The sequence below is a fragment of the Desmodus rotundus genome, chromosome 5 (genome assembly GCF_022682495.2).
Source record: "Desmodus rotundus isolate HL8 chromosome 5, HLdesRot8A.1, whole genome shotgun sequence".
Lineage (NCBI taxonomy): Eukaryota > Metazoa > Chordata > Mammalia > Chiroptera > Phyllostomidae > Desmodus > Desmodus rotundus.
Window position 1 is genome coordinate 154,779,949 of NC_071391.1, and position 12,792 is coordinate 154,792,740.

General features: G+C 37.9%; 1 protein-coding gene across 4 annotated transcripts in view; it reads left to right on the forward strand.

Moving 5' to 3' along the window:
• Window positions 1-12,512, forward strand: part of ATAD2B (ATPase family AAA domain containing 2B) — a 125,933-nt gene extending 113,421 nt beyond the window's left edge. For 2 of the 4 annotated variants that reach the window (XM_053925560.1, XM_053925558.2), the window contains exons 24-28: window positions 741-878; window positions 4,300-4,983; window positions 7,488-7,615; window positions 7,958-8,086; window positions 10,157-12,512. In XM_053925560.1, the coding sequence (XP_053781535.1) occupies window positions 741-878; window positions 4,300-4,983; window positions 7,488-7,615; window positions 7,958-8,086; window positions 10,157-10,198 (1,121 nt within the window). In that variant the 3' untranslated portion in view covers window positions 10,199-12,512. Of the gene's footprint in view, window positions 1-740; window positions 879-4,299; window positions 4,984-7,487; window positions 7,616-7,957; window positions 8,087-10,156 lie in introns of those variants that run through there. The other 2 variants (XM_053925559.1, XR_008426992.1) reach the window with 2 other exon arrangements.
• The last annotated feature ends 280 nt before the right edge of the window (window positions 12,513-12,792 follow it).

Here is a 12,792-nt window from a genome sequence, read left to right on the forward strand (position 1 = left end):
ACCTATCTTTAGGATACTCAGTTGGGGATAGCACATGGGCCATCGTTGGCTATATGGATTAGAAAAGCCCAAGAAATGTTTGGGCTCAAGATGTAGATTTGGGAATCATTGTATATTGGTAGTGGAAGCTGAAGGCATGAATGATAAATGATACTTTGTGGTAGAAAGTAGATCAGAGTGAGAAGAAATGCAATTCCAGAGACCACCTGGGAAACATCTACATTTAAGAATGACATAGAACTAAGAAATCCAGTGAACACTGAGATGGAATGGTTACTCTTATGGAGATCAGTGTAGGAAAACCGAACTCAACTGCAGTGGGATGTGACAGGCAGCTAGTATCAGATGGAAACAGTTCCGTGGGGTTTACTGGCCCATTAAACACTTACACATTCTAACATGGCAGAAATCATAACTTTTAGACAACATATAATCTTATTACCCCACAGTCATAAAAATGTGAAATGTGTCCCTTTGCAAATTAAAATGAGTATATACATAGGGCCCCTTTGGGGATTAAATGTAAGCATTACCCGCCAGGTTATTTTATTTTTATGATTTTGTATCTAGTTTCCTTCCCATCTTAAAACAAAAGATACTATTTTCATCCAAATTACAAACTGTCCAAGTATAATTAATGACTTTAAAACTCAGTTCTGTATTTTAGACTTTTTTTAAAGCCTTGTTGGTTTATTTAGGTGGGAATATTTAAATAGGTATTGCTTATCTTCTGCTTGCAGGCTTATCGGTAACAGCAGAACAAATAAATCCTCATGGTACTGGAGCTCGGAAGACAGAAACTAGAGTTGAAGAGGCATTTCGGCACAAACAAAGAAATCCAATGGATGCCTGGCACAACTCTGCCAATAAATGTGCGTGTGAGTGTTTGAGATCATGCTGTCCAGTGGGGGGGACAACTGAGAGCGATGCGGATTCCTGGGGACTGGGTCCACAGACCAGAGCGCCGCTGTTTCCCACCACTCGTTTGCTCTTCTCGCTTTCCAGAGGTGAAGAGTGTGTGGGATAAAAGGCCGAATCAGAAATGCATTTCTTTCACCTCGTTTGTTCTTTTCTATCCCTATTCAGTACTTGCTGTTGTAATCGAACTACGTTTGAGTATTTTTAGTTTTAAACTTTGGTGTTAAGATAGAGATATGGAGCCAATATCCAGCCCCAGCCACTTGCTATGTGTGATGCAGGATATTGTCCTTCTGGTGGAAAATGGAGATCCTGGCTGAAGAGAGTGGCTGATTCAATAGAAGGAGGTTGATTTTTCTGAGAGAATATTTTGTGCTCAGTTTGAAAAATCTGTACAGCCTTCATCTAGTTTTGTTTAAAAGATCTATTTAGAGAGGGAGTATTCAGTGTTTTCCTTTATTTTTTCTCTAAAAGACAAATGCTAATAAACATAGCATCTTTCTAATACAGTGCTTATGTTTCACTGAAGGTAGCCATCCTTGGAAGATAGATGCTGTTCTTCTGGGGCGAAGCTGGTGATGCCGCTCCAGCTGTCAGGAAAGCTGGCCGTAATATGTTCTTTCCCAGTGGCATTGAATTTGAATGAGTGAACCATACCTATTTCTTAGCTTGTCTGCTTTGTGATAAGGCATTAAAGTATGAGAAAATTGGAAGCACTTAGTGCCGCCTTTGGCTCCATGAAGCTGATTAAAGTTATTTGGCCTCATTGTGTCTTGGTCGTGACCTGGATTCTGTAACAAACACTCGAAAACTTAAACTTTTACATTCTCTGTACTTGACACAAATATTTACTAACTAAAACAAATGAATATGGGCTTTAAGCAATCTAAGTTCCTTTAAATATTAAAATATTACTTTAATCTACAAATGAGTCTTGTTTTCTCTTACCAGTAGATGGCATATGTGACTCATCATATGTCTGTTTTATGTTAACTTAGTTAAATCATAAATCCAAGTGTTTCTAAGGCAGAGTTGCTTTCCTAAGGTCTGAGTTTTGGAAACAAGCTCAGAGATGCTATAAAAATTGACTCTAAAGGCTGTACCTCTAAAAGGGCTTTTTACACAAAGCATCCCTGCGAAAGGAAGTAGTGTAAATACATAGTCCTACCACATCTGAGGTGCTATGGAGATTCAGCAGTGGCTAAAACAATAATCCCCATTCTTGTGGAGCTTATATTTCTCTTATTTTACTAGAATCATATTAGCTGTTAAAAGTAGTTATATAAAGAGGGGGAAATTTTCTGTAGTTTGACATCCCCCCAAACGAGAGCATTTTCTTTGTTCTTAGCTGGGATGAAAGCGTTAAAAGTAAATTTGCTGTAGTAGGGCTTTTGGCCTTTGCTTAGCATACCACATACATATCAGGTAACTGGTCTGGCTCTTGACTGAGCAGAGTTCAGCCTCTTGCTCTCGAGTTCCATGGCTTAATGAAGAAAGAAAAGGGGAACCATTTATTCTTTTGGTTATGTGGTTGGAGGAAAAATAAGGCCACAATGTCAGGATTGACTTGTTAGGAAGTAAAGACCTGAGAGGTCCACCTTTTAGAGAAAGAGCAGCTATATATATATATTTTTCATTTTTAATGTGGACTGGATTAGTTTTTCATATAGTTAATGGAATGCTTATGAATATCCATCACTTTAGCTTGTGTCCAGCTTTTCACAGTAGACTAATACAGAACTTTCTTCTCTAATTTCCCTGTAACTATAAATTATAAACAGAAATTAACAGGGTAAAAGAAAAGGAGACATGATTCTAATGATATTACGGTTTTGAAGGCAACATATATTTTGAGCCAAGTGACTAACTTGAATTTTGGAAACCTTTAGTAAATTTATTCTTAGATAAAAAAGAGTAGTATGTATCAAAATTTGTTCATTTCTTGTGAAGACTTTGATATCTTTACAGAAACTCAGTACAAATTAAAGATGAAAAAAGTATATAAACACACTATACACTGCTGATAGATCATAAGTTTATACTAAGCAGTAGAATATAAGAAACAAGCATTGTCATAAGACCATATTCCCTTTGATTTCTCTTCCAAAAGCAATTTTTAAACTGTGGATTAAACAGTCTACACTCAGTGCTCTCATATTTTTATTTCCTTTTTAAAATGTTACCAAGGAAGCTTTTCAACTTTTATATATTAAAAATATATACTATATTTTAAAAAATTAAGCCAGACTCGACATTACTTTTATAGTCTTAGGGAAAAATGAATTATTTTTACCCTGATAGCTTTCAACAAGCTAATATTTAGAATTTGGTGTTAGACACCAGAAGCGATAGGTGTCTAGTTTAACTAGTTTGCTTTAATAACTCTTATACAATATTTCAATTTCTTTATGCACTTATCCCACATTGCAAAGTAAGAGTTAACTTTTTATTTATTTAAGGGAAAGTGGGGTAGAATTACATAATCAATTATCTTTGATACATGGGAAATTAAAAATTCCTGGGTCCATCTTTACCTGGAAGTACAGCTCATAAAATACTCATAAAGCTCAGGATAATTTGTAGCATCTAAGTACACTCCCTGCAACTTTGGTAGGTCTTTATTTTCATGTAACTGACAAAACGTTTATTTTCAGTGTTAGTGGTGTTGCCTGCCACCTTGACAGCGGAGGACTTAATTTTCCTACATATTTTCAAATAACAACTTTATAAGAAATCGATTCTACTGGGTGAGCCCGTTGAGGCTCACCGTTGGCTAACCAGATTGTCCATGTAACCTTCATGGCGCCTCTGTCCGTGACCGTGGTAACTGTGGGCTATTCTGTCTTCTGGATGGAGAGGCAGTGGAGGTTTCTTTGGGAGGGTACCTTTAACTGTTCCGTCTTGATAGATACACTGGATCATGCCTTTAATTTCTTTTCATGGTTTAGGTGCTTTGGGGTTATCTTGGTGGCAAAGCACTCCATCTTTTTGGTGGAAATCCAGAGCTGTCACCCCAAACCTTCTAGGTGGCCTGGTAATGTGCTCATTTCCTAAATGTGAATATTATATGCTTGGCTCTGGATGTTAGGGATTAGGAACAGCTATAAAGTGGAATCTAGGGTAGTAGAAAAAATTAATGCTGGGTAATATATAGGAAATACATTTAACAAATTTTTAATACTTCAGAGTTTATCCCTGAGTTCATATCCATTTCACTTGTAGTTGTGAGGATTAGTTAGGACAGGTGCCAGGAGCTAAGTAGTTTTTGCTTGTGTGTTGCACTGGTACGGGTTTATTCTCTTTTGAGTCTTACTTTACATCTGTGAAACACGTGTTGCACTCCAAATTCTACAATATCTCTTTTCCTTCCTTGTAAAATAGTTCGAGTTCGGAGAAAATCAAGGCGGCGATCACAGTGGGGTAAAGGAATCATTAAGAAAAGGAAGGTCAATAATTTAAAAAAAGACGAAGAGGACACCAAATTTGCAGACTGCGAGAACCACACAGAGGGCAGGAAGTCGCTGGAGAACGGAGAGTTTGAGGTCAGCACTGACTGCCATGAAGAAAACGGGGAGGACGCTGGAGACTTGTCTATGACCAATGACGAGTCATCGTGTGACGTCATGGACATGGACCAGGCGCAGAGGCTTAACAGTGGAGCGGGCACAAAAGAGAACTTTGCATCTACCGAAGAGGAAAGTTCGAATGAGTCTCTACTGGTCAACAGCAGCAGTTCTCTAAATCCAGAACAGACTTCTAGGAAGGAGCCTTTCCTTAAAGGAAGCTGTCTAAACGGTGAGGCCTCCACTGACAGTTTTGAAGGCATACCAGTTCTGGAGTGTCAGGATGGCAAAGCTGAAGTAGTTTCTTTCTGTAGTAGCGGAGATAAATGCAGTTCTGAACAAAAGATGCTTCCGGAGGACCAGTCAAAAGGAAAACCGGAAGCTCTGAATGAGAACCATGGAGATGATCCTGAGAAGCTGGAAGCCCTGGAATGTAGCAGTAATGAGAAGTTAGAACCTGGCCCCGATGTGGATGTTAAAGATGCAGAACTGGATAAAGAAGGTAGAGATAATATTTTAATAAATCTTCTCAAGGTTTAAGCTCCAGAGTTAATTAATTGCATATTTTGTCCAGTCTTCAGTAATAATAGTTGGCAAATAACTTACATCCCTTTGAGAATCTGTTAAATTTTTCCTAGAAAAGCATACATATACATATGAAATTTTGGTGAATGTTTCAGAGGGTTTATTGTCCAGAATGCTTTGCTTTCCTGGCCTCTTGCACTTCTGGCTCCCACCTGATTATTGTTCCTATCCTAATGGCTTTATGACTAAAAATTGAGTACACCCACAGGTGTTGAGAAGATGGAATTCTAACAAGAATTACTGGGGTGGGGTGGGGATGGGGTGGTCTGAGAAGACTTGGATACTGTAGCAGTGTGGTATATTTGAGCCATATAGACCACATTAAATGACCGCTCCTGTTCATTGCAATCATGTGACTTTGAGCTAGTTACTTACACTCTCTAATCCTGTTTTTTCAATCTTTTAAATTAAACTTGAGAATGGTGTCACTGCAGGGATTGTGTATGTCACGTATATTAACTGCCTTTCCTGGCATCTGGCATATGCTGAAGTATATTAATTCCAGGTAGTCACTGATAGTTGAATCTGAGGGTGCTTTGTAGGGCTAGTGCTAGAGGAAAGCAGCAGAACTCTCACTGTCAGATTTACCTTGTTCTTACAGTTGGAGCACTCTGCCAGCTCCTGACTTTCTATGGCTTTGTGATTCTTTTCAGAAGCAGCATAAAGGGGGTGTTGAGGATTTCTAGCCCCGCTTTGTTTATCACTATTCCTTAGCGCATAGTGGGATGGGGTGAGTTAGACATCTACCCTTGTTCCAAATGCATTTCCTGCCTGTTAATAGGTACTCTTCTTATATGAGTCTGTCTTGAAGTTATGTCTATAACTTGTGCTCTCTACATTGCCTGGAAGATAGGCTTTAGCCTGGGATTCGGGTTAGGTGGGAAAAATTTTTTGCTGCCAGTTTTTTGAGCTCTGTAGCAGAAGTAGGAAGTAGGAAGATATTATTCAGTCTTAGAATTTTTTTAATGGATAAAGAGATGTACTGTTCTTAAATACTATTCTTAAATAATTTTTCTTTTTCTTCAATATTTAATAAGAGGAAGTAGTTTTAAGAGCTGTATTCATTCTGGGCTATCATGTAGACAGAACTTTAAAATGCGTGAAGTGAAGGTTAAGGAATGAATGGGACAGAATGGGAAAACGGGAGAGATCTGTGTGCCCAGGCAGAATGGGTGTGGGGGAAGAATCCTTTTTCATGCTACTTAAGCATGAGGTTTTAGTGAGCTTGCAAAAAAGGCTTAAATTAATACTATGTTCAGTTGGCGATTTAGAAGCGTTCAAGATATTTGTTGTGTGTATAAGCTTTACCTGAAGTTCTCGTTTGCAACTGTCGGGGCAGTGTGATTCCTCATCGAAGTTCTCAGCCCCCTGGAAGTCCCTGGGCGTAGCAGTGAGCGTCAGTCTGGGCTTAACAGCACTAACGTACGTTAACTGAACTGTATAAGTCAAGGCTGTCATTCTAAAGGCTGTCTGAAATAGAAAATTTCTCTGATGTATTGTGGAATATGTTTTTTTTAGGCAACATTTTGGTTCTTATTTACATAGCAGGCATTAAAGAAAGATAATTGTTTAAAGACTTGGGAATAAGAGGACTAATGCAGGAGGGGGAGGAAAGTTCGTAGTGTCCCTGGCACGGGCCGGGTCCTGTGGGAAAGTTCTGAAGTAGTCCAAGTTTGTCTTTGTGTTCCTTCCCCCTTGGCCTCTCCTTAGAGTGCTCCTGCTTAGGGCACCACAGGGCACAAGTGCCTGGTGCTGTCAGATTATGCTCAGCCACCTCAAAATTTTTGTGTTTTGTTTTTTCAATGTGTTTTATCTTAGCAAGATGTTGGGAGGAAAGTAATTAGATTATACTAATCTACTCTAAGCTAGGAAAGATCACTAGCCCTATTACACTTTTAATAAGTCTAGATTTTTAAGAAAAAAATGTTATAACCCAGATCAATTTATGTTAGAGTTCTAGGCAGTGTAATAGAGGAAAATAAGAAATTCCTGCAATGTTCAGGAAAATGTTTACTTTAGGAGGCAGATGTGTAGACAGGTTGGCCTCACTTTGTGTTAGTATCTGCTTTTCTAGGTTGCTTCCCTTTCTCTGATTCTGAGAGCTCCAAATTTTAAAATGATTACCATCATAAAGAAAGTGAAGGCTGTTTATTAGTTAGTGCTTAGAGATAAAGATTGCTTTTATCTTCCATCTGGTGAATATATTTATTAGATATTCCAGTATGACTTGGCTTTCATAGTTGAGGTTTAGTTCTTTTCATTTGGGTTACTTATTCTTACGGAAGAAAACCCTTTATCATGTAAAGAATGCACTCTTATTCCAAAAAGGATTTATGGTGGATTACCAAATTTATAGTTGTTTAAGCCTGATTTTTCTTAACTTTTACTTGCTGCAGTGCATTCTTTTTTTCTCAATTGTAGGTGCTTCTAAAGTAAAGAAGTACCGTAAGTTAATTTTAGAGCAGGCGAAAACCACCACCCTGGAACTGGTCCCAGAAGAGCCATCTGAGCCCGTGCCGCCTCTCGTAGTTGATCGTGAGAGACTGAAGGTAAACTCGCTCTGCCCAGTCAGCTGCAGATGAGTGGGAAGAGATTTGAATATGTTTAGTAGGCGACTGAGTAAAACTAGTTTTGATAATCTTTTGCTTTAACTAGGACTATAAGTGCTTTAGGGCTTTCAGTAAAAGAAGAGTTATGTGTGCCTTTTGAGGTTTAGAAATATGAGAATTGTCTTGGTAATAAACTGAGCCCTAGAATCTTCTAAACTCATAAACTCAGTGTCACTGTTACTCCATCGCCTGTAGTGCCTGTTGCCTAGCCACTGGATGTAACTGGTTCAGTTTGAATAGTGAAATCAAACTTCATTTTATTTTTTTTCTAATTTTTCTTAGAAATTGCTTGACTTGTTGGTAGATAAAAGCAACAATCTGGCAGTTGATCAACTTGAGAGATTATATTCCCTTCTTAGTCAGTGCATCTATCGTCATCGTAAAGATTATGACAAATCACAACTCGTGGAGGTAAGCGCTTGGTTCATCTCTAGGACAAACACATACGTGCTTTTGCTTTTCCCAAAGAACAGTTGTTTCAGCCTGTATCTTTCACCAGGTAACTGAAGGATGTTTTGGAGTTTTAAGATTAGATGAATCATTTTCTAATTTGATGAATAGTCATACCATTTTGTCTCAGGAGAGAAGAAGCTGGGATTTTTTATTTATCAAAACACAGAAAATGATGGTTCTGGGTTGCCAAGTGCACAAAATAGCGTGTGGCAGTTCCCCCCTTCCTTACTTATTGCTGACATCACTGAGTAGGTGTATCACTGAGTCCCTCTGAATGTGGACGTGTCCTCTCAGTGTTTACTGCCGCTCCCTGGGCAGCTGCTGCTGAGCGTGGGCAGTGAGGCCCCTTGGCCCCCAGTTAATGGTTGGAAGAAAACTTAAAAGTTATCTCATTTAACCAGATGTAGTTCTGTCAAATAGGCATGTAAAGGAGTGGTTGTCCTTTTGGTTAGACACTTCAGAGGTAAACTATTCCATTTTTAAACAACTCTGGGCCATAAGACAGTGCTTCCTTACAAATATGAGCTTATATCTCCGTTCATATAATTTACATCATGAAGTGTGGACTTCTGCTTTTTTGAGGTCATCTGAGCAAATGTAATCCCTCATCTACTCGCCATATGGCTAAGTGACTTAATTAGACTGTCTTTGTTCATGTGCCTGTTAGTTTATCTGGTGGTCTAGTTATTAAATATTTATTAAGGACCTGTAGTACCAGACACTTTTGCATGGGCTGCAAAAGCAATTCAGAAAAAGCCCTTGCTCTCAAGGAGCATTTCTAGTATATTAAAGATGTATATGTAAAAGGTGGGGTTATTTTTCATGTGTAATACAGAATATTGGGTTTGAATCAAATTAAGAGAGTATTTAAAAATTACAATCACATTTTTATGAGTCACAGTTTTACAAACCTATACTGTCAATAAAACATATAGAAATAATGGGAAAGCACAAATGAAAAAATAAAGACAGCACCCATATTCTCCCATTTAAAGGAACTTAGTGTTTATCTTTGGGAATAATCTCATCCTTTAAAAATGTCTAGATGTATATAACGTGTAGGTATGTGAATATATGTTTTTAAATTGGGATCATATTGTATATTCTGTCTTATAACCTGGCTTTTTTCCTACCCAGCAATATATGATGAAACATTTAGCAGGAGTGATTTTGATTGTTCATATAGAAGAACTTTTTGCTCGATGACACTGTTAGTATAGTCTATTAGTTCTACAGAATGGAGATTATGATATCTTTGGAGGTGGAAAACCATATATCTTAGATATATTTAATATTTGTCCATCTGAATGAAATGTGTGGGGTAGAGTTCTTTACTTTTCCCCCCTTATTCTAGAACTTCTTTATTTACATCATTGACATTTGATTGGCTTGAATGGATTGAATGCTCTTCAGCAGTGAGACCTGTTTCAGAGTGGCACCTGGAACCCTGTTGTCCGGGCCTTCTTGAGAGAGGGGAGTGATCTATAGCAGAATTGCCAGTCCGTGGCATTCCTGGGGGTGGTGAGAGCAGCGACTCCTGTTTTTCTGTTTGTTGGTTTGGTTTTTTCTTTTTTCCAGCTGTGGTTGGAGTGTAGAGCCATGGGATTAGGCTGTATTCTACTTCTGGTACAAGTTTTACTGTACTTAATGTGTTCATTTTGCTCTGGGAGTTAGTTGAATATGATGAATAAGAAAGGGCTCAGGCTCTGGAGTGAGGCTCCCTGCATTCACATCCCGACTCTGCTGTTTATTAGCTGACAAATTATTTGTATGCATAAATTTCTTAGTACAATATCGGGCATAATAAGTACTCATGGAGTGTTCTAGCATCATCCTTATAAGCCTAAATGTAAAATAGGAGGCATTTGGAAGTGTCTAGGGCAGATAGTCTTACAGAGTAGCTATGGTGTTGTAAGGAAAATACTTAACTTGTATCTAAAAATCTCTCTTTAAAAAGTTAAAGCGAATTTTCCCATAATAACTGGTCTTTCCTTTAATAGATGACATGTACTTTTCTTCCCTTTGTAGGAGATGGAAAGAACGGTTCATATGTTTGAGACATTCCTATGAACTTTTCAAGATGAGTGGTCTATCCTCTCCAATCTGCTCCTGACAGAGCAGTCTTCTGAGCCATTCAATGTCGAATTGCACCAATTACGTGCAGAGCCTTGGCGTAAAGTGCTCTCTCTCTCATTCTCTCTCTCTGTTGAATTTGGTGCTATTGTCTCAGGTACCTGAAACCAACCAGCCTACAAGAACCAAACAGAACTTCAAAAACATGTTGTATTTTCCACAAATAAAAAGTACAACCCCACAGATTGGAGATTTTGGTGCTACAGAACCTGCTCTCACTGCTCCTCTTGTCGTGCACTCTCTTCGGAGACCTCTCTCTTAGGGAGCGGACCAGTGAACGCGAGGAACCGGCGGGCAGTTCTAACTGTGTTGAATTGTTTAAACAGTGGGCAAACTGTTATATTTTTTCTCTTTTCTATCCCTTTTATCATATTTGTTTCTATTTTTTCCTCTGGGTAATGAACTGAAACCTGTTTATGAGTTGGCTATGGTATATTCTGATGGGAAACTGAAGAAACTGGATGAAATTAGATTAGGCTCTTTAGAACTGCCTTTAATGTGCCTTTTTATTCATTTGAGAAAGATAAGGCTAAACAAAAAGATGGGCTTGTTTGTAGCAAATGAATTAAAATGTTTTCTTTGGTCGCAACCTTAAAAATAAGTTTTGATACTCTGTGTCATTAAGAGGCAACCAGTGTTTGGGTATAAAATGCCTATCTTGTTTTTAAAACTCAATCAAAATACTCGGTAAGCCACATAATATATTAAAAGGGTAAGTTTTCCTTAATGGTCTGTTTCTGTTTTTAAAACACATAATAAAACAACAACAAAAATAATCCACAGTCCACCCAAAACCCCACACACTTTTTGGCGCCACTGGCAGTGATAACCAGAAAATAAATAGATAATAGATGTTCTTTCTTCTGTCAGTGGCAATTTACTAGTTATTCACGTATGAGTTCCTAGAGAAGAATGATTATCATGTACAGTAAATTATTACTGTTTTGTTTTAAAGCCAGGGCTTGCCAATGGACAGAAAAGAGAGGAATTTGTCAGAAGCTCCATAAAATTAATTTTCTATATGCATAGTTGCAAGTGAGCTCTGGTATGGTCCTTTGAATAACAGTATTAAATGGTTAAATCCCTTACCATAAGTTTAACCTTTTCACAACTATTCATTTTGATTGGAATCCATTTTGGATCTTGTTGAGTGATTTCTGTGAGTTGTACTTATCTAAAATAAATTATGGGTTACTAGTTTTACAAAACCTTGTACAAATTAGAGACACAATCTAGGCAGTTAAAAAGAGGCAAAGGGAGTGCAGTGACATTTTTTTATCAGATGATTTTTAAACAAAAAAAGTAGAAAATTTTGACAAGTTGGCTTGATAGCTTCATTCATTATAGCTGTTAGCTGCAGGTGTCTTTCCAGTATATGCAACACATGTAGTTTGGGTTTTAATTAGAGCAAATGGTCTTGGACTACTGCAGAGATACTGAGCTACCTCAGCTTTTTGTATTTTAGTTACCAACAGTGTTTACAGAGCCCTGTAATCACTTTGTCACCGTTTACACGCTGAAGCTAAGGTACGTGTCTCCTGTCTCTGGCTGTTTGCAGTGCGCTCGGTGCCGGTGCAGCAAGCACGCTGAGGCCACAGGCTGCCGCAGTGATCCTAGGTGCTTCTTTGCACTCACATTGACCTTTCACGCCTTCTGATTCTCGCTGCAGTTTTGCAAAACGCCACTTGTTTTCTTTATACATAGTCTAAGATTTTCATAATACTCAGTCATATAATTCAAGATGCTACCCATGTAGACACACTGTATTTTTAAGGTGGGCAAGTGCGATTAACGATGAACCATTTTAAAGGGAGGTTATTTGAAACCTCTAATTTGATTATTGGGAAGATTATCATGCTTTCTTTAGTATTTATTACCATCATACCAGTTTAGACTATTTTACTGTCTAATACATTAGCATTTTGTATTTTGAGGGAAATTGTTACAGAATTTAAAGATTTGATGAAGAAATAAGATGTAGCAGATTTTTTGTAGCAAGTTTCTGGTAAAAGGGTTTTTTGCAAGTCTCAGGTTCTTGCTGCACTATTTTTTTTTAAATATTTATTCCAGTTACTCTAATTCAGAAGCATTCTGTTCAAGTAACAGCAGCACTTGTGAAAGGAAAAATAAAAGCGCACATGTTATTAGTAGGTTACTAAATTTGTACAAGTTTATTAAGATTTTAGCCATCAGTGAGTTTGACAAGGGGAATTTATTTATGTTCAGCATTAAAATGCTTCCAAAAGATCAAGTTTTAAAAAATTTTAACCTCGATGTAGATGGAGAAATAGGAGGCAACCTCAGCATGATAGGAACTGCCACTTTGAACAGTTTAGGTCTTAAGCAGAAAGCCAATCAAATGCCAAGGGGAGAAAAATGAGCTGAAATTGTACCAACTCCTCCATTGCTATTCCCCGCCACCCCCAAAGAAACACACTATATACCAGTTCGCTTATTTTACAGATATCTGGTGGTTCTATAGTTTAAAGCAGCTTGTGAAATGATCCAAGTGGACTCAATTTTGTTTACCT